At 42.7% G+C, this 22,599-nt stretch overlaps 1 protein-coding gene across 1 annotated transcript in view; it reads right to left on the bottom strand.

Annotated features, from left to right (window-relative positions):
- Positions 1 to 381: 381 nt before the first annotated feature.
- The window catches only part of LOC141146000 (aquaporin-4-like), a 34,716-nt gene continuing 12,498 nt past the window's right edge, over positions 382 to 22,599 (bottom strand). Inside the window, exons 3-4 of the mRNA XM_073632780.1 lie at positions 21,647 to 21,727; positions 382 to 657 (exon numbers count right to left, since the gene is read on the bottom strand). Coding sequence (XP_073488881.1) covers positions 382 to 657; positions 21,647 to 21,727 — 357 coding nt within the window. The remainder of the gene's footprint in view (positions 658 to 21,646; positions 21,728 to 22,599) is intronic.

Below are 22,599 nucleotides of genomic sequence, written 5' to 3'. Positions count from 1 at the left end.
CTATCTGCTTTTTTTATTGTCCTAGAAAAGGTAAAACTATTAGATCTTTGCCATCTTGATATGAGATATCTGAGATGCCACATGCACGTCAATGTGGGGAGAGGCCTGTCATCAAACGTTGCTATAACAGATATTTTTATTGTTAGATTTAATCCAAGTGTCAAACTCTGGTACACCACAAATATTCTCAGTCACACAACTGAGACTAGCCAGTGAAGATGGAAATTCTAAGAACCTCCGGCTATTTAATTCTTTCACGTAATTATGAATGTGGCTGTTTGATGTTGACCCACAAATACGCACATGTATAAAAATTATTTTTATATATATTTTTATGATGATTTGTTACATTTTTTAAACCATTACTGTGCCTAATACATTTTAGACTGTAGATAATATTTCACTTTCGGAGTCTTTTCCTTTCTTCCCTTCCTCCTGCTCAATGTCAATTACATGTACAGTCCCCCGATGTATTATGTCATCTGTATCCACTTGGCTTCTATTGTCATCCACTTCAATGTATTTCCCTTTTGTTTTTTGTGTAGCTTTTTTCAGTGCTTCTTTTAAATGTTGTTTAAATTCAGAATCAGGGCAGTAAATATAATCATAAGCTGCTCCAGCACAGATTGCTCCAATAATTGGTCCAATCCAATAAATCTAAAAAATAAACAAAAATTTAATTATATTTATGCTTCCTAAAAGAAAGCCTGTAATGAATATTAAGTCTGACATTGCTAGCTTCTCTTTCTGAAAAAGATGGTTGTCTTTTGATTCACTGATTGGGAACAAGACTTCTGACATTACTCTGACTTTCGTGAACCTGTATCTGTTCTAGGTCAGTATGCAGGTGACAAATTCCCACTGCATACCTTACTGGAATTGACTGCAAGAAGGTTGCTGTATCCAATGTCAACCAGCATCAAATGCAACATTTTTCATCCTAGCAGGCTTTTTCATTAGGCTTTGCTATAATATCAAAAGTATGCTGCGGACATATTCTTTTTGTTCCAGGTCAGTGACTCTGAAATGTCTAAAAGCTGTGCTCTTATGAAATGCTTACTTTAAGAAAAAGCTTTTGAATATCTAAGAATGAATTGCACTTTTGCTACATTAGCATAATTATTCATTAGACTTTCATAAATATTACTATATTTAAACATAAGTATTATTAATGATACGAATAGTAATGCTAAAGTGATGGGCATCAACATGTGAACTTTAATTATGACATGGTTTTTTAATTTCCTAAAGTGAATCTCTTTATAAAAAGATTAGCTGACTTCACTGACATGTTTTTAAAGTGGAAGACTCAAGGAATATCATTTGCTTTAAATTATGAAATAATGAATTTAAATAGTACACAGAACTAGCTCAAGTGCCTACATCTGATGTAATATCAACTTTTAGTAATTTTTCTGAATTGCCGCAATAGTACTAGCAGAGGAAGCACTTTGAGACAATTAGAACTGACAAGGCTGTTAAAGAAAGGGGGGGGGGGGGGGTTGGGACTTTAAATGAGGTGCGTAATAGTGGCTGAAAGATGAGTCAATGTTGTAAAACATATTTATATTGAAAAGCATGACACAATTAGGGAAGGGCCGAATGGACCCCTGTTCGGTTTGCACCAGAATTTTCTAACACCGTGAAAATTCGGACCCGAATATCGAACCCCATTAAAGTCAATGGGACCCGAACGTAAAAAAATCAAAAGTGCCCATTTTGAAGGCTTATATGCAAGTAATTGGGCGTACAATGGGTTATAGGGGTCTGGGTCCTGGGGGATATGTATCAATAAAAAAAAAGTTTGTGAAAAACGTCATTTTTAAATGAGCAGTGATTTTTTGATTTTTAAAGTAAAAGCATAAAAATGAAAAATTCCTTCCAATATAGTGCCTGGGGGGTCCCCTTAGTCTACCTGTAAAAAAGTGTCTGTCTAAAGTGGCAGATCTGTACCATGTCTAGAATCTGCTGCAGCAATAATTGCATTTATAAAGCCCAAAACAATGACATTTTCCTAGCCAGCTGCCTTTATTTTGCTCAGCAACAGCTGGGGAGCCAGTGTGTATGATGAGGCCACAATGTATTGCACTGGGAACAAGATTTTTTGGATACATTCTGGTGTCACTTTGACTTTGGATAGAAGTGCGTAAAAATTGGTCTTTGGGTGTCGGTGGCGCCTTCCCACCGTAACCCTATAGAGGTAATCTTGATGAATACAAGAATTGGCCTTTCTGTAAAAAAAATTGCAATGATATGCACCTGTCAAACAGGTGCAGAAAAATTGGTCTTTGGGTGTTAATTGTGCCCATGAAAACTATACCAAAAACATTCTTCCAGATGAAATGATTGAACACCCTCAAAGCTAGGCAGCCTCGAAGTCCCACAGAGATTCCACATCCCAAAAAGACTTAATCAGTGACATCGGAATCAGGGGCTTCATAGCTGGTAATCCAGGACTGATTCATTTTTATAAAAGTCAAATGGTCCACGGAGTCTGTGGACAGACGCATTCTATGATCAGTAACGAAAACTTCTGCAGCAGTGAATGCCTGTTCTAAAAGCACGCTGGATGCAGGGCAGCCCAACAACTCAATAGCATACTGGACAAGTTCTTGCCAGTGGTCTATTCTCATGACCCAGTAAGTCAGTGGATCATCAGTTGGAAGGCTCTCCATCTCTGTTTTGGCCCAGAGGTAATCGTACACCATGTGATGCAGACACTGCCGATGGAATGTGAAAGCTGACAGCCCTGGGTGGCGAGGACTAAAAAAATTCCGAAATGCCTCACTTAGGCAGACGCCTTTTCCAACGCTCCTCTCTTGACCAACAGAAGACTCAAAACTACCTTTTTCATGACACTGTAACCTACTGGAGTCAGGAAAAATGTTCAATAAAATCCTCTTTAAAGTGTCCACAAGAGATTTTATCTTCTGCACTCTCTGTGGGGACAGGATGAGTTCTGAGACTTTCCCCTTATAACGAGGGTCAAGGACGGTTGCCAACCAGTAATCATCGTTCTCCTTTATGCCAGGTATTCTTGGGACCTTTCACAGGCTTTGAAGCATGAGGTTGCCCATGCTCCTCAAATTTGCAGTGCCTTGAGAAGCAGACTCGGGATCACTCAGGATGGCAGTATCTGGAGCTTCCTCCTCCCAGCCACATACTACTCCCAAGGGTCCTGGGGTTGGAAAGCCATCGCTTACAGATTGACGCATGTCTTCCTCTTCTTCAAAGCCTATGAAAGTGCCAGAATCCTCCTCCTCATCCTTCTCCCCTCTTTCCTCCTGTGTGTTCTGTGACATAGGAATGATGGTGTCTGGATAAAGTGGGCCTTGAGAGGAAAGGAAGTCCTCCTCTTCCTCTTGCTGCTCTGCCTCCAGTGCCTTGTCCATAATGCCAGGCAGATACTGCTCCAGCAGGAACACAACAGGGATTGTGTCACTGCTGCATGCACTGTCACAGCTCACCATCCTTGTGGCCTCCTCAAATGGTGACAATACAGTGAATGCATCCTTAATGATCATCCATCGGCGTGGGGAAAAAAAGCCAAGGCAGCCTGAGCCTGTGGTCATGCCGTATTCGCACAGGTACTCATTGATGGCCCTCTGTTGCATGTATAGCCGTTGCATCATTGACAAAGTCGAGTTCCACCTGGTGGGCATGTCACAAATCAGGCAGTTTATGTGCAGGTGGATTTCCCGCTGAATTTCAGCCAGCCGAGCACTGGCTGTGTATGACGGCCTGAAATGGCCACAGACTCTTCTGGCCAGCACATCTTGCAACCCTGGGTACGTATTTAGGAAATGCTGCACCACCAAATTGAGGACATGTGCCAGGCATGACACGTGTCAAATTTCCCTGTCTGAGGGCGGACAGGAGGTTTGAGCCATTATGGCACACCACCATTCCTGGCTCCAGCTGGCATGGTGTGAACCACTTTTGGGCCTGTCCCTGCAGAGCTGCAAGAATCTCTGCTCCGGTGTGGTTCCTTTCCCCTAAACACACCAGCTGAAGCACTGCATGGCACCTTTTAGCCTGACTCTGGGAATAGCCCTTTGAATGCTTAGGGGGTAAAAATAAAAATTAAGTACAGCGCTACGTTTAGAAAGAAAGTGAAAAGCAGCCAACACACCTATAGACTCAAGGCAGAAAAAAAACAAAAGAAACAAAAGTGTGGCGCTATATATCACATCCACAGCCGTGTGTATTACAATAAAGACATAAAAAAATTGTGAATACTGCCAAAAAATGTATGATCATAAAATGGATAGTGTCAAATAATTAATCAGTGCTGATCACATATAAAGTAAATACACAATAATGCTTAATCATCAGATGTGCCAGTGATTAGTAGAAACCCGTGCTGGTTCCATGAGCCAGACACCAAACATATAAAACTTTAAAAGTCCATAAAAAATGTGTAGAAAAATAGTGAAGAAAACATCAACAGAGTTCAAAGGGGGTGATGCATGGCCAGATGGTATTCACAGAATTTTAGTCGCACCAAATCTGGCGAGTGGGCAGAAGTCGCACCAAAGTCGCACCAAATCTGGCGAGTGGGCAGAAGGGAAACCACAAGTGTGCATAGATTGTACATCAGTGCCGGGGCCAACACTAGGCGTAGAGGAGGCTTACCGGAAAAAATTGACCTGAAATGGCGTACGCCAGACAAGTCAAAAAAGCATAATAACCACTGGTTCTGGGAAATGCATCTTGTCAGATGTCACCCCTCACGATCGCCGCTATTTGATATTTGAGCTCTGTTTCGTTCTTCCAAATGTGAGTTTGTTTTTTATTATTTTAATAAACTAGTGTTTTAAAACGTTATTACGCTATGTGAGTTTTGTTTGCTCCTTGCATGGCATATGAAACTACACGTTTGGCTTATGCTGGATTACCTATGGGAGAGGAAGCCGTGCGGACCCCCCCCTTTTTCTTTCCACCATCTGTTGATGACATCTGACAAGATGCATTTCCCAGAACCAGTGGTTATTATGCTTTTTTGACTTGTCTGGCGTACGCCATTTCAGGTCAATTTTTTCCGGTAAGCCTCCTCTACGCCTAGTGTTGGCCCCGGCACTGATGTACAATCTATGCACACTTGTGGTTTCCCTTCTGCCCACTCGCCAGATTTGGTGCGACTTTGGTGCGACTTCTGCCCACTCGCCAGATTTGGTGCGACTAAAATTCTGTGACTACCATCTGGCCATGCATCACCCCCTTTGAACTCTGTTGATGTTTTCTTCACTATTTTTCTACACATTTTTTATGGACTTTTAAAGTTTTATGTTTTTTATGTTTGGTGTCTGGCTCATGGAACCAGCACGGGTTTCTACTAATCACTGGCACATCTGATGATTAAGCATTATTGTGTATTTACTTTATATGTGATCAACACTGATTAATTATTTGACACTATCCATTTTATGATCATACATTTTTTGGCAGTATTCACAATTTTTTTATGTCTTTATTGTAATACACACGGCTGCGGATGTGATATATAGCGCCACACTTTTGTTTCTTTTGAATGCTTAGGGGGTACCTGATGTTCATAGGACAATTTTGCAGAGGAGGAGTAGGAGGAGGGGGTAGAGCTCGGAGGCATGGCATCATCACCACCAGCTGTATGGAGATGTGGGGGCACAACAAGCTACAGCACCAGGCCCTGTCCTGCATCCTTTCGAGTTGCAAGCAGCGTTACCCAGTGTGCTGTGAACAAAATATATCGTCCCTGCCCATGCTTGCTGGACCACGTGTCAGCAGTAAGGTGGATTTTACAGCTGACTGCCTTGCCCAACGATGCCAGTACATTCCCTTCCATGTGTTGGTAGAGAGGTTGAACGGGCTTATGTAAAGAGTAGCAGCAACTGGGAACCTGCCATTGTGGTACAGCACATTGTGTGAATTTACAGAAGGGGTAGAATCCACCAGGCTGAAAGGCAGAAGTTGGAGAGCCAACAGCTTTGACAAGCTTTCATTTAGACGCTGGGCATGTGGGTGGCAGGGACTTTTTTTTTTCCACTGCAGCAGATGGCGCAGAGAAATTTGCCGGCTACAGTCTACAGCTGGTGGTGTGCTGTTGGCAGATGTGCTGCTAGGATCTGGGACACCCTGTGCTATACCATCATCCCTGTCAGTGGATGCTGCTGAGAGGTAATGACTCGGTATAGCAGGGGCAGACTGAAGTGGGTAAGGAGGAGGAGGAGGGACAGATTTGAGCCCCTTTTGTGTGGCTTTTAGGTGCTCTTGCCAACGGGCTGAGTGGGTGGACGTTAAATGCCTTGTTAAGCATGTGGTACCCAAATCGTTGGTGTTTTTGCCACGTTTGATGTGCCTGAGACACAGTTTGCAGATAGCAACAGTGCGATCTGCTGCAGATGTGCTGAAAAAGGCCCAGACAGCTTAGCTTTGGGGAGTGGGTCGGGAGATAACAGCTGCAGAATTTGGTGGAAAAGGGTGGCTGCTCTCTACTCTTTCTTGACGTCAGCCTCCTTGGGGTTGTGCCCCCTCACCTTCAGTTTCCTCCTCTGCTCTATCTGGCACCCAAGTCGCATCAGTGACCTCATCATCATCATCATCTCTATCTCCTCCATCTTCATCATTACCACTAGAGACAACTTGGCAATACGCTGCGGCTTGGGGAACATGAATGCCAATTTGTCTACCAATGTTCCTCCCTCTCTCTGGGCTCATGATCCTTTCATCCTCAACCTCAGAACCAACTTCTGAAACCAGTAATGGCTGGGCATCATCAAGGAGCAAGTGGCTGATGCTGTGGCCAAATAGCTCAGCTGACTCCTCAATGGCTGATGTTGGGGCTATGGCAGGAATAGACGTGGACAAGGAGGCAGGTTTATCCACTCTGGCAACTGCAGTGGACTGCACACTTGTCTCTGCATGTGTGACAGAGGATGGGGAGGATGAGGAGGATGAGGAAAGTTTAGTAAGGCAGTCCACCACCTCCTCTGCATGCTGTGGCTGGATAGCACGGGCAAACTCACTAAACAGAGAAAATGATGCCCTGACCACTACGTCCACCTTTGCCTGTGGACACATTTGTTGGTGGCTCCCTTACAGTGCAAAAGGGAATGACTGCCTATCCTTGTTGTCCTCACAGACATTATTGGGAGGGAGGGGTGGTGCTTATAAGCAATGTAAAGAAGAAGTTGAAATCTGTATGTAGATGCACTTTATTCAATGTAAAGAGGTGTTTGGTGCACTTTAATTTGAGTACTCACACTACACAGACACACTCCACAGATACACTATAATATACTGCAATATAATGCGCCAAATGTACAGTGACGCACAGAAATATATGGTGTTAAACTGGCAGTAACACACGCAAAACTATATGTTAAACTGGCAGTAACACACGCAAAACTATATGGCGTTAAACTGCCAGTAACGCACACAGAACTATATGGCATTAAACTGGCAGTAACGCTCACAAAACGATATGGCATTAAACTGGCAGTAACGCACACAAAACTATATGGCTTTAAACTGGCAGTAACGCACACAGAACTATATGGCATTAAACTGGCCGTAATGCACACAAAACTATATGGTGTTAAACTGGCAGTAACGCACACAGAAGTAAATGGTGTTAAACTGGCAGCAACGCACACAGAACTATATGGCGTTAAAATGGCAGTAACGCACAAAAATTTATGGCGTTAAACTGGCAGTAACACACACAGCTACATGGTGTTAAACTGGCAGTAATGTATACAAAACTATATGGTGTTAAACTGGCAGTAACACACACAGAAGTAAATGGCGTTAAGCTGGCAGTACCACACACAAAACTATATGGTGTTAAACTGGCAGTAACGCACACAGAGGTAACGCACATAGAAGTAAATGCCGTTTAACTGGCAGTAATGCACACAGAAGTAAATGGCGTGAAACTGTCAGTAACGCAATCAAATAGACGGTGTTCAACCGTCACTACACTGACGCTATCTGAACTGTCCCTACTCTAGCTATACACTAATGTAAAGATTACTGACACAGTCCCACTACATTGCACTGAAACTATATAAGCTGTCCCTACTCTACACTAATGTAGGTATGATTGACACAGTCTCACTACACTACAGTGAAACTATCTGAGCTGTCCCTACTCTAGCTGCAAACTATGCAAAGCTGAATGAAGGTCCTCCTCACTGCACTACACTACACTATACACACTACACTATCTCTAGACTGACACTAAACTAATATTCTACACTGACAAATGAAGCAAAATAGCACAGTATAGCACACTAACTAATAGCATTGAACAGAGCCCTGTTCTATCTCTCTCCATGCCAAAATCACACTGAAAATGGCTGCCGTTGAAAGAATACTTTTATACTGTGGGGGAGGAATGAGCCATGATTGGATAAAGTCATGATGACAGTGTCCAATCATGACTCTGACAGTGCTCTGTGCCCTGATTGGCTGAAGTGTTCACTGCTTCAGCCAATCAGGACTTGCAATGCATTGTTCAGCGCCGCAATGCATTGTGGTCAGTTCGGGGGGCTGAACAAATGGTCAAAAGACCTGTTTGTTCAGATGTTCGCCGAACGACTGAACAATGAAAGTTTGGCCCAAACTTATGCTCAGGCTGAACCGTTCACCCATCCCTAGATACAATACAAGATACATGCAGAAGTAAATAACTTATCGATCACATGTTACAAAACATATATGCATAAGAGCGATGAAAGCATTTAAGTACAACCATAGCATGGTATGGGACAATTGTCCTTATGTATAAAAACACTAAAAATACAGAACCAATATAATAGACTCAAAAATGATTATGATGAGTGCATCCAGTAAGCCTGATGCATTACGTAGATATTACCACTCTTCAGGGACATGTGCACTACAATCTACAAAAAGAAAAATATGAGTAAACCAGTGTGGACTAGTGTTGTACCCACATAATGGGAAAACTGTATACATAAGGAAAAAGGGAGAGACAGTTATCCCTATTAGGTACTTAAATAGCAGTAAAGTCTGTAACATGTGAGAACCAAGATATTGCAGGCTGCTGAAAATGTCTGTCCTGGGAACTGAGCAAGGGACCCGCAAAAGAAAAACCATACGTACAACATAATCCCAAAGAACGGAGGAAACAAGTGTTCAAACTTCAGTATATGTGGACTCCATTTCTAGGCTATAAATGAATAGGGTATGCTAAGAATCTATATTAAAATTGTTGTATAATATTGAGGGATAAACTGGAGTCCAACACCAAAAAAAAGGGATAGAATGTGAGTAGAATGTGAAAACATGTGTCCAAAAAGCCGAGAACTCAGTGATGGAAAATTAGACCATAGAATAAATGTGAGTATAAATAGGAGAAGAAGGAGATAAAATAGAACAAAATTGGAGACCTAGAAAGTGTAAGCAGAAAAGAACAGGACTAGTGATTACCATATTGGTCTTGTGGAAAAACATGGTCCAGTGTGTGAGTGGTGTGCACACAATGTGCTGCCTGAATGGCCTGACTAGCACTGAGTGGGTGTGTTAAATACCCTCGGCGTGATCCGCAGGCCCCTCCCAGCGGCACACTGGTTCCAACTATACCAGTTTGACGCTTGGAGGGGACCTGCAGGTCACGCCGAGTGTATTTAAAACCCTCCACTCGATACCAGTGTGACGCTGAGAGGAGGCCTGTGGGTCACGCCAAATGTATTTAACATCCCCACTCAGTGCTAGTCAGGCCATTCAGGCAGCATGTTGTGTGCACACTGCTCACACATTGGACCATATTTATAGCACCGATCGCTGTATAATTGTAGATGGTCCCAAAATAGTGTCAAAAGTGTCCGATCTGTCTGCCACAATATCACAGTGCTGAAAAAAATCACAGATTGTCACCATTACTAGTAAAAAAGTGTAGGCGCTATAACTTTTGCGAAAACCAATCAATATACGCTTACTGCAATTTTTTTTACCAAAAATATGTAGAAGAATACATATTGGCCTAAACTGAGGAAGACATTTTTTATAAAATTGGGATATTTATTGTAGCAAAAAGTAAAAAGTGTTGTGTTTTTTTTTTTCAAAATTGTTGCTCTTTTTTTGTTTATTACAGTGCTGAAAACTGAAAATTGGCCTGGGCAGGAAGGGGGTGAAAATGCCCTGTATTGAAGTGGTTAAGGACTTTTTTGTTTCATCATTTGGGAATCATTTATTTAAGAGACACTGTTTTAGTTGTGCTGCATCATTATTTGTATCATATCTTGATACAGTGGAGTGAAAACGCCTAACTGTCCTGGGCAGCAACTAAGAATTAACAGATTTGTGAGCACATTGATTTACTTGTGATTATGTACTGTACATATATAGTTTATGGTATTTTGTATTAATAGCGACTTCATTGATTGTCTTTCATTTTCCACACTTAGTTTTTTTCTTGTTCATCCCAGGGGGCTGAATGAAAAAAAATGAAGCGCTCAGGAAGAGCTTACTGTACTAACTATGCATTGTTATGCCGCGTACACACGAGCGAAATGTCCGTCAGAAAAAGTCAGATGGGAGTTTTTCATCGTATTTTCCGACCGTGTGTATGCCCCATCGGACTTCTACCGCCGAAAATTCCTGACGGACTTAGATAGTAAACATGTTCTAAATTTTTCCAACGGAACTAATTACTATTGAGAAACTCGCTCGTCTGTATGCTGTTCCGACGTACCAAAAACGACGCATGCTCAGAAGCAAGTACGAGACGGAAGTGCTCGGTCTGGTAAAACTAGCGTTCGTAATGGAGATAGCACATTCCTCACGCTGCAAATTCTGTGATCTTTTAATGCAGCGCATTCTTTTGTGCTTTATAATGCTAGAAGAATTCACTTGTTTTGCTGCTGATAGTCACACAGAGTTCTCACAAGCTTATTTCTTTATTATTTCTCGTGATCTCATGAATAATCTTTTATTATTTTAAAGCCAGATCTCCAGAATCTCCAGTCATTTTTTTTTAGAATTTTTTATTTCATCAAGAACTCCTTTTATTATTATTTTCTAGTGATCTCCATAATATTTTTTTTTTGGTGTGTCAAGTTACCACAATAACATTATTATCTTGTATTTTGTAACCTCAAGGAGGTTGGTTGGTGTCCCTTGTTAATTTGACATTGTATTTTTGAAATGTACCTGCCTACTCACAAACAATCTGTCCTATTTTTATAAAAACACATAGGCAAGTATTTTCAGAAAATAAACTATCCATTTATTCTGGGTAACAAAATAAAGAGGAAGGCAATACTGGAGAAACTTGTGGAATTTGCAAAGCCTTTTGGCCCCAGGGCACACATCAAGTCTGTTGAAATAAAAATTGTTATCTTGAGGAGTCCATATAATTTGGAGCCCAATCTGGTCCAGGACTCCCAGAGATCAGGACCAGCAGCAGATGACATATATGTCCCCAGGCTGTGGTACTACACCAGCCTGCATCTTCTGTCAGACCAGACTGAACCCAGGTCATCAATTTCTTCTCTTCCCTTCAGCCTTCCCTCCATGCTTCCCTGCAGCCTTCCCTGCAGCCTTCCTTAGAGGCTGTGGCTCTGGTGGTGGACTTGTGGCAGGAGGAGGGGGAGAAGGAGGAGGATGGGTGAGATCATATATGTGGCTGTTCTCTTTCAGCTGACCCCTCAACCCCTTCTGAAGGGCTTCAAAAATAATTGCCTCACAGAGGAAGCATTGGCTACATAGCAGCCATAGGCCTCTTTAGCTTTGGGTTGGCTTCTGAGGACTTCATTCACTTCCCTAATGAGGCCCAGTGCTGCCTCCTCTGTCTTCGCCCCCTTCCTGGGCCTTTTTGTTTGAAGGCAGAGGGGAGGCACCTGGGATTGGGTGAGGCTACTACTGGGGCCAGCCACCTCCTGGCTGACACTGGGCCCGCCCACCTCCTGGCTGACACTGGGCCCACCCACCTCCTGGCTGTCACTGGGCACGGCCACCTCCTGGCTGTCACTGGGCACGGCCACCTCCTGGCTGACACTGGGCATGGCCACCTCCTGGCTGACACTTTCGGGACCCTCCTCCTGGCTGAGCTCATCCTGTGTATAAAAAAGGGACATAGTTTGAGTTTTTGCTTCATCAATCACACACAATTTTTAGCTCATGACTTGCAAATTGAATGCTAATAAATAGAAAAGACTATCATTCTGACCCCAGCATTTTTCATTCTTGTCCCAATCATTTTTGGCCACTACTATCTATTGATATGTAAATCACTTGCTTTTAAATCATTAATTAGTTATCAATTATAACATCTAGTTAACATCATTAATATTAGGACAATAAATATGTAGTAAAATAAAATACCTGGCTCCAGCTGGGCGTATCCACTTCTTCCAGGATGGAAGGCCCAGGTTGTTCCTCATCAGCCTCTGCTGGGGTTGAGGGAAGGCTGCAGGGAAGGGTAGAAAGTGATTCCCTGGCTTCAGTCTGGTCATCCAGAAACTGCAGTTTGTTGAAGTACCACAGCCTGGGTACATACACTTGCGCTGCTGCTGCTCCTGATCTGAGTGATTTCTGGATCTTATTATGCTCCTTCTTATACATGTTCCTCAAGATCCCAATTTTACTTTCCAAAAACTGGATGGTTGCATCGGGGACCCGAGTCTTCACAAATTCCAGAAGTTTCTCCAGTGTTGTCCTACTAGCTTGTTTTTTTATAATATAAGGTGTTTTTCACCTCCCACAAATTCCTCATCTCCCGGTATCTGTCTATAAAACTGGCCATGAATTCTGGGTCCTTAAAGTGATTCATCTTTGCTGTAAGACAATACACAAGACAAAAACACTAATGTCAGCCTAAACTCATTATCATATCCCAATATAGGCCTCAATCTTGAAGCTGTATAGGCCACTGTGATGGGCCAAGTTCAGATTTTACCTTCATTTAGGACGCTCACCATTTCCGTTCGTCCTTCCTCCACACACAGATCGTACATACGACACATGCGTGTTAGCTTGATATAGACTGCGTATGCGTGATACTCCGCCCGCGTCGCCCACCCCTGACGTTCTTTCTTGAAGATTCCCTGCCCCTTCTCTCTTCGGCGCGCAGTAGGAGCATCATGGTGGATAAAAAGCAGGTGTGTGAAAATTATTCCAGTATCTAGGAGGAGGAAAGCCTGGAGCCTGAAACAACACGATCCCGGAGGAGGAGATTTAAGGCCTCCAATATGGCCTTTGAAGAGATGGTGGAGATGGTGTACATCTTGCAGAGGAACGACTATGATGGGAAGCATGGACCGTACACCAACCCTAATTTGCGAAAGGCCAAGATCATGCTGAAAGTTGTGAAGAGTCTGCGGCAGAATTTTGGGGTACGACGCTCCAAGGAGCAAATAAGGAAATGCTGGTCTGACCTTAAATTGAGGGAGCTGGATCAGTATAGAAGAATAAAGAGAGTGCTTCCAAAAAGTAAGTACTTGTCGTGTGTTCCTATCATTATTATTACTTGCATGCTGCACCATGTGCTTTTCTTTACTGTAGTACAGTTTAAAATGGCGAATTTCATGTTCGTGGGCAAAGTAATCAGTCATAGGAAACATTTTTCGCTCATTAATGTTTTGGGCAGATACAGGTTAAATACATTTGGTCATGCCTATTTGTATAAAATTAAGTTTTGTACATTGCTGTCTAGATGTGTTTGTAACTAGAATGAAATGCAAGCTTGATTCAGTGTAATGTAAGGAGAGGACACTCAGCAGCTGTTTACACATCTGGACTCAGGAGCACTAGTGTGGGACACAAGAACAAACTTTTTACTCTCTGGAGACATTGGTAAAACTCCGTCTGGGCAAAGACTTCTCCATCCGACATCCGGCCATTCTTCCCCATGTCCACATAGAGGAACTCATATTGTGCCGATACCACCGCCATTAACACTATACTACCGTATTTTCCGGACTATAAGGCGCACTAGCAATGATCGGCTGTTAATGGGGATATTTCCATATATAAGGCGCACCGGACTATAAGACGCATTTAATGAAACAAAACTCTGATGCGGTACCGTAAGTCAAATTTTATTCAACTCTTTAGCAATAACCATAAAATGGTCTATAACAATAACTCTTAACACTGTTCAGTTAAATACAAAACCAGACACTAACTCTTAACACTGTTCAGTTACCGGTGAATACCGTACAAAACCAGACACTCACTTTTTCACTTTATTCTTCTCCCGCAAATCCATCAAATTCTTCATCTTCAGTGTCTGAGTTTAACAATTGGGCGATTTCGGCATCAAGCACGCCCGTATCCCTCTCATCATTCTCATCAGTATCCGAGTCAGGCTCGTTGCTGTCATCAGTACCGGTACTTAGCTGTTCAGTGATAATTCCGGACTTCTTGAAAGCTCGGATTACACTGGTGACTGATACCTTCGTCCAGGCATCCACGATCCACTGGCAGATAGTGGCGTAACTCGCCCGGCGTTGCCTCCCTGTGTTGGTGAATGTGTGTTCGCCTTCTGTCATCCAATGCTCCCACGCAGCTCGCAATTTAACTTTAAATGACCTGTTGACACCTATATCTAGTGGCTGCAGTTCTTTGGTTAATCCACCCGGAATGATGGCAAGCACCGAATTAGTTTTCTTCACTTGGGCTTTGACAGTATCTGTCAGATGGGCGCGCATGGAGTCACAGACCAATAGGGATGGAGATTTGTGGAAAAAGCCACCCGGTCTCTTGACGTAAACCTCTCTCAGCCACTCACTCATCTTCTCCTCGTCCATCCAGCCCTTCGGGTTAGCCTTGATGATGATGCCAACCAGGAACCTTTCTTTTGACAGAGTCTTCCTCTTGAAAATGATCATAGGTGGTAGTTTCTGGCCATTAGCCTGGCAACCGAGAACTACAGTGAAGGATGACTTCTCGTTTCCTGTAGTGCGTATAGATACCGTACTGGTCCCTGTTCTCTCAACAGTACGGTTTACAGGGATATCAAAGGTAAGGGGGACCTCGTCCATGTTGGTGATGTGCTCTGGCCGGATCTTCTGTTCATTGATCTTGTTCTTGCAGTAGGTACGAAAAATGGCCAGCTTTTCTTCGTAATCCTTTGGCAGTTGCTGTGACATAGTGGTTCTTGTGCGGATAGAGAGATTCCGCCTTTTCATGAAACGGAAGCACCAAGAGGGATCTCCTCGAAAGCCGTTGATCTCCATGTCGCGTGCGATCGCTGTTGCTTTGAGTCGAATAGAGACAGTAGAGACACTTCTACCTGCGGTTCTCTGTTCAATAACCCACTGTTCAATTTTGTCCTCCAACTGTGGCCATCTTGCTTTGTTTCCTCGGAAACTCAGTTTGGTCTTCTTTACCTGGCGCAGGGCATCTTCTTGCTTCCTCCACTTCCGTACCATTGATTCATTAATGTTGAATTCTCTCGCAGCTACTCTATTTCCATGCTCTACTGCATGACTGATAGCCTTCAGTTTGAAATCCGCATCATAAGCATGTCTCTTAACAGGAGCCATTTTTGGGGCAGCTAGTACAGTATAGAAAATGAATGAATATATGTGCACACCTCATGACTTCGATGGCTGTAATGCCCAATCCAAGAAGTGCAGCTTCGTAGGATTACCAAAGCTAGGAAGCTGCACTGCTTGGATTGGGCATTACGGCCATCGTAGTCAGGAGGCGTGCACATATATTCGTTCATTTTCTATACTGTACTAGCTGCCCCAAAAATGGCTCCTGTTAAGAGACATGCTTATGATACGGATTTCAAACTCATCGCTATCAGTCACGCAGTAGAACAACCTGAGAGAGGTTTACGGTACGTCGGTTTACGGTAAGAGACCGGGTGGCTTTTTCCACAAATCTCCATCCCTATTGATCTGTGACTCCATGCGCGCCCATCTGACAGATACTGTCAAAACCCAAGTGAAAAAAACTAATACGGTGCTTGTCATCATTCCGGGTGCATTAACCAAAGAACTCCAGCGATGTCAACAGGTCATATATAAGGCGCACCGCATTATAAGGCGCACGGTCGATTTGTGAGAAAATTTAGGGCTTTTAAGTGCGCCTTATAGTCTGAAAAATACGGTATTAAACCCCTTATAGTTATAATAGTAAGACCCCGAATGGGGTGGTGGCACGATGTGGACGTGCTTCCCATCTATAGCCCCAACGGTCGGCAAAATGGGAGGCCACAGTCTGCCATTCCTATGGCATTGAAGGAAACTGTGGAGTCAAAACAGACAAAAAAATATTGGTACTTTTGCACATAACATTGCAAGCAGATTAGACACAAACATTCTTGGCCAACATCAGTATAACATTCATTTTAAGGAGTATTTAAAGCCAAAAATATAAGGCCCACTTATCAGATTCCTCCCCCCCTGATGGCCCAAAATGTTAAAATTTTAGGGGGGGGGGTTCGAGCTGAGTTTGGGACCCAAAAAAAAAGCCTCTGGCCGACACCTGGCCCTTGATGGTTCTCAAGGCCAAGTTCTGCTCAACCCCCCCCGTGAAGGAAGGTGGAAATCCAAGCCACCAAGAAAGAACGAGGGTAAATGGCAAGCACCTCACACCAGAATATGTATGCTATCCATGTCCGGTGGTAATCTTCCCAGAGGAAGGCTTCCTAGCTTTCAGCAGCGTCGCAATAGCCAGGCCTTCAAAAACCAGTGACTGAAGCAGGATGGAAGATCGGCCCTTGGGACAGCAGAACCTCCCTGAGAGGCAGTCGCCAAGGGACGTCAGCGACCAAGCACACCAGGTCAGCGTACCAAGACCGACAAGACCATGCGGGACCTCTAGAATGACCGGAATCCCATTCGGAACCTCGACACCAAGCACCCGCATAGCACGAACTCTACGAGTACGTACCCGCAACATGGCTTCAAAACGGTCGGCTGGTCAGAACGAACTAACAGAACGTACTGAATAACAGCAAGGCCTGTGAAGAGCGAGCTGAAAATCAGAAACGAGCGAACAAGAACACACTGAAAAAACAGATATAAACTGTCTACATGCTCTGAAAAGCAGATACAAACCCACAAGCACAAACTGAAGAGCAGTAATGGACTGAAATGCATGAAAGCTGAAAAGCGCGAATCGTCTCTCACCAAACTTCTACTAAACCGAGATAAACACGAGATTAGCAGAAGGAGCCCAAAGGGTGGTGCGCTCGCTATTGCACTTTCCTTTTCTAGTCCCATCGTACATGCTGTACGTCACCGCGTTCTGGACGGTCAGACTTTGGTTGGACTTTGGTTTGACCGTGTGTAGGCAAGACCGCTTGAGTTCCGTCGGAGAAACCTTTGGAGTTTATTCCAACGGCAAAACCGGTTGTGCGTACGCGGCATTAGTATAGCCATCTCCTCGCTGAGCTATTGTGTTGTGACAGGGGGACTACCCTCCATGCCAGAACCACCGGTGTGGGCTCCAATGAAACAACTAAGCACGGTGAAAAATATATTTTAAAAATATATTTTTAAATATGCTGTTTGAATGGGAAAACATAACATACATATGGCGGGATTTTCCAACATTTGAATGCAAACGTGGATCTGCACTTCAAATGGATGTGTTTCATAGTTTCATAGTTGCAATTACAAATGTTTAGGCATTCTCATGTTTATTTCTTTTTGGTATTGGTACGACACAAAAAGTGGAGAACTAAAAGCCAAATCTGACACATTCCATGCAAAACTCCAAAAATGGACTGGACAAAATTAGGGGGTTAGATACATTATGGACAAGTCTATTCCTCAAAGAGGTGGCTTTTCTATAAACAAATTGTGGTCTTGTGGAGATAATTCTTGTCTCTATGCAATATGGGCCAGTGCTGTTTAAAATCTTTTTAATACTAGCTGTAAAATTTCTTAATAAACACTATTTTGCCTTTTTAGATGTTGTTATAATTGTTTTGTACACTTTTTTTTATCTTTCTAATAGGATACCAGCCTGTAGTTCAAGCTCATCCTCACAGCTTCTCCTGATCCACATAAGCTGTCCTTTTGGTAACCTCCCTATCCACTTAGGGTGGTGGTAGCTTGCTGTGTGTGTGTGTGCCTGTTACAATTGGTCTCCTTGAAATAGGTATGGGTACATAATTTACCATTCGTTTTGTATACTACCAGGTTCAAAAAGTTCTTTATTCCATCCCCCTATAAAAAGAGATGTCATAAATTCCTGAAGGGATTCCATTGTGCATTCTCATAAGGTGACTATTTCATCTATATACCTCATAATTTCAACTGTGGGCGTGATCTGCCATAGATATACTCATGTTCCCATTTGCTCATAAAAATAGTAGCAACTCTGGAAGCATATTTATCTCCCATGGCAACACTCCTTTTTTGTCTACAAAATATCTTATTGTTCCAGAAGACATGACTCCCCATTGCTAGTTCCAGGGTTGGAACCTGTTCTGTATGAGTCACCATACAGCCTGAACTGTGGGGTACCATCCACTCTGGGGCTGGGGTTCCCTTCTAATTTTAATTGAGCCCTTGTTTTTGTTGTCCCTATAAACCATGGGTATTGTCTTTCATTTTCCTTTCTGTAGGGGATTTTAGGTGTGCCATGTGAGATACTAGTTTCCTCTTCCCTCTCCACAGAGGATGCTTTAGAATCAATAAATATCTCCCCCTTCTCTTCCTGCCACTCACAAACAGTTTTATGTTTATAATCATAAATATCTCTAAAGTATTTTATGCCATTTTCAATTTGTTTAGAATTTCCTGTAACTGGTTTGTTCTGTCTTTATATTCTGTTGTTTCCCTAAATGGAGACAATTTATCTCTCAACGCTTTCATATGTGCTTTCTATTTTCTGTAACTTTTCTTCCTTCTGGACACTATTAACCACATGTTTACTGGGCACTTGTACCCCCTTCCTGACCAGGCCAATTTTCAGCTTTCAGCACTTTTGCACTTTGAAGGACAATTGCGTGGTCATGTAACACTCTACTCATATGAAATTTGTATCATTTATTTTAGATAGAGCTTTCTTTTGGGGGTATTTAATCACCACTGCATTTTTAATTTTTTGCTAAACAAATGAAAAAAGACAGAACATTTAAAAAAAAAAAAAAAACTTTTTTTTTTGTTTCTGTTATAACATTTTACAAATGAGTAATTTTTCTCTTTTACTAATGTGCTCTGATAAGGCTGCACTGATGGGCACTGACAGGCTGCACTGATGGGCACTGTTAGGCTGCACTGATAAACACTGATAGGCGACACTGATGGGCACTGATGAGGCAGCACTGATGAGGCTGTACTAATATGAGGCACCGATAGGCAGGACTGATGGGCACTGATAGGCGGCACTTTCTGGTGGCACTGATAGGAGGCACTAATGGGCACTGATAAATGGCACTGAGGAGGCACTGATGGGCAGCACTGATGAGGAGACATTGATGGGCAGCATTGATGGGCACTGATGGGGCTGCATATATGTCCCCTGTCAGGACTGCCAGTTACTGCCAGTTACGCTGTGATAGCACGTGAGGAAAGTCCTGCCAAAGGACACAGTGATCACAGAGCGTGCCAGATGCCTGCCCCAGGGGGTACATGATGGGCATGGTTCTGGGAAGACGTCCATGGATGCCCTCCTGGAACAACAGAGCCACGATGTAAATGTCTTTTGGCTAAAGCACAATAAGGAAGTATGTAAATTAAGGAGTTTAGTTTCATTTTGATTAAAGAATTGATACCACTCATCAGCTACTTCTTCAACCTTCATACCATCATTGGATACTACATCCCACCTAGTCTTCTATGGGTAATTCCATCCTGCATGTATTTTTCTAAAGTAGTGGTATCCCACCACATAATTATTTGTTTATATAGGGTGTTTTTTAGCTGCTTACTTAGGGAGCATTAATATGCTGGATCAAGTGTAGTAGGTTGGGTTTTTCTGGTATATATGAAGAGGAGGGATAGCCGAAAGTGCCTGCTTCTGAAATGTTTTCAGATTAATGACGAAATGCATTGGTGGGGCTTCAGGGTGATGTCATATCCACTCTTTGAAGCTGTCACAGTCAGGGGTTAGGCTCGGAGACCAGTAGCTATAGCAGTAGCCCAGCTGGATAAGTACACAAGCAGGTCACCCTGGTAGATGACACGGGCTCACATAAGGTGCAGGTTCTAAGTACTAACTGGTATTCTCCAGAGCTCCTAATGGTGGAGATGGGTTTTTCTGTGTGTTCATATCACTGGGACTGCCCCACAAGGAGATGAAAAAGCTGGGGTTCAGTAGCAGATATAGTAAGAAGGGATGAAGCAAAAATTTAGTTGAGGAACAAGCCAAAGGTTAATAATGAATAGTTGCAGGTTGGGATCAAGCAGAAGCATAGTTGAGGAACAAACCGGAGGTTGGTAAAGAGTGGTAGTTTGAGATAAGGACAGCTGCAGGTATGCAAAGAAACAAGATATCTGCTGGAGAAAGCACAATCTGGAAAAAGGGAAGGCAGCGCCATGGCTTAAATCAGGAAGTTCATGAGAGGAGCAAAGAGTTCAAGGTTCACCAGAAACAAGAGACAAAGCAAGATTGTTCTAAGAGATCAGACACAGCAGTGTCCAGCATCACAGGTGGCTCAGCAAGAAGAGCTACTGTCAGACGCAGCGGAGGTCAGGGGTTCAGATCCTGGTCCTGACAGGAGTATATGCTGGGCACAGATAGAGCAGTGCTTCCTGGTTAACGTGTGGTTATTGTAATTTTGAATGTAAGTGCATTGGTGTTTATTATTTTAACTACTGGTAATAAAGCAGTTATTTACAATTAGAGGCTTTTCTTTCTTTGAACCTGCCATGTATATTTGAGCTGCAATATGAGCTACTGAAGACGGGTAAGGAACCATGGTGGAATATTTACTAGAGTATTGGTCGTATCCATACCCTAGGCTCATTGGCGCATTTTGACTCACTTGTTAACACAAAGGGTCAATTCCTTCTGGTGAGTGTTGTGTGAAGTTGGGAAGCACATTGTGGAAGATGTTAAAAGGCACTCAAGTGGAAGACACTAGAGGGATGAATCACAAATCCAGTGTTGATGTGGTTTGGAGTGGCACACAGAATTATCACATAATTAGGACTCTTTGATTACACCGATATGTTGGACTGATTACAGCATTTGATCACTTTATTGTAATGGATGTGCTTATTATTATAATTTACTTATAGTTATTGTTTTTACAGTGCTGTACCATGTTTTTGGGATTCCTTTGAATATACTTTAGGAGTGTCTAGGCACCTTGTGACAGCAGCTGATAATAGGATTGTACATTGTACATATTTACTGTAAATAACGCAGGTGATTTTGGGAGATTTTCAGCATTTATACTGTGATTCATGAAGACTTTCTCTCATTTGCTATTGTGTCAATGGAACAAGAACTAATAGGATATCCGTCAAATGGGCACACAGAAGACAATACAACAAAATCAGAGTTCTAACTCTTCCCCACTCGATTAAACACATAAAAAAGGTTACCTATTATATTAGTTTCAAATGTAGCAATATAGCCACAGAGCAAAGGTACGGTCTGCCATTCTATATCTTTATCATGTAATATTCTGCAGGTATTGGACCAATACCCACCCAAAGTAATATGACCAATAGACTCTTATCAGGACCTTAGAACATAGACACATTAAAATGAAAAAAGTTACCCAGTGGTTGTCCCATTTCCACATAATGACAGCAGGCCCAAGAGATCTTGCTGGATTCATGCTTGCTCCCGTGTAGTTTATCTATATTGATATTGAAAAGGAAGATATTTTCTACAATAAATCATTTTAGGTCAATATACTAAAGTAACTTACAGACAGTGGAGTTTTCCTGAAAATATAGCATAAGCTATAACAGAACTATTCATATATACTATGAAGGCTTAGGAAGCTGGGAGGTGACGCAGGGTTTATGATTACGTGACCACCTTGATTGGCTGTCATGGCAGTCACACGATCAGAAAGCTATTTGCAATCGGGAGCTTTCCATTAGCCGCCAGTAACTGTGGCGGGAGCGCGCAGGGCACATGCTCTCAGCACAGCTGTATTTGGTACTAATGCAAGCAAATATGCAGCCGCTCGCTGCACCACAGCCCACCCAGCGAGAGACCACATAAATAAGCCTACCACCAATCTCAAATAGCCATTGTGAAAAAAACACACCTCTGTGTAATACTAAATACATTTCATGTCAAACTATTAGCTTACAGCTAGAAATAGTATTCACAGAATTAATAGTTTAAGCCAACAACACGAAAACAAAATTAGCAGCAACTAGCTTACCATTCAGCTCAGTCGACAGGAGCTTGTGGACTGCCACCCAAATTTGGATGCAACAGTGAGCTGACAAATTTCTAAATCATTGGGTTGGGCAGCATATAATCAGCTCATTGGTACTGATTTTTTTGGGTACTCAGAGGTAGAAAAAACACTATCATGATAACTGAAACTCAGTGGCCTGCAGGGTAAGAAGGTTGTAGGCCATGAGATCAATGCTGAGGATTAGACTGGAACAATTCTGAAACTGCTATTTCTAGTACTCAGTACCTGTAACTGAAATTAAATGTTACTTTTCATTCTTTTCAATTGTGTGTGTAACACGCTGAGGGGAAAAA

Source organism: Aquarana catesbeiana, linkage group LG05, assembly GCF_042186555.1.
Source record: "Aquarana catesbeiana isolate 2022-GZ linkage group LG05, ASM4218655v1, whole genome shotgun sequence".
NCBI lineage: Eukaryota > Metazoa > Chordata > Amphibia > Anura > Ranidae > Aquarana > Aquarana catesbeiana.
The sequence above is the reverse complement of the archived record's forward strand: the minus strand, read 5'-3'. Positions and strand labels throughout refer to the sequence as shown.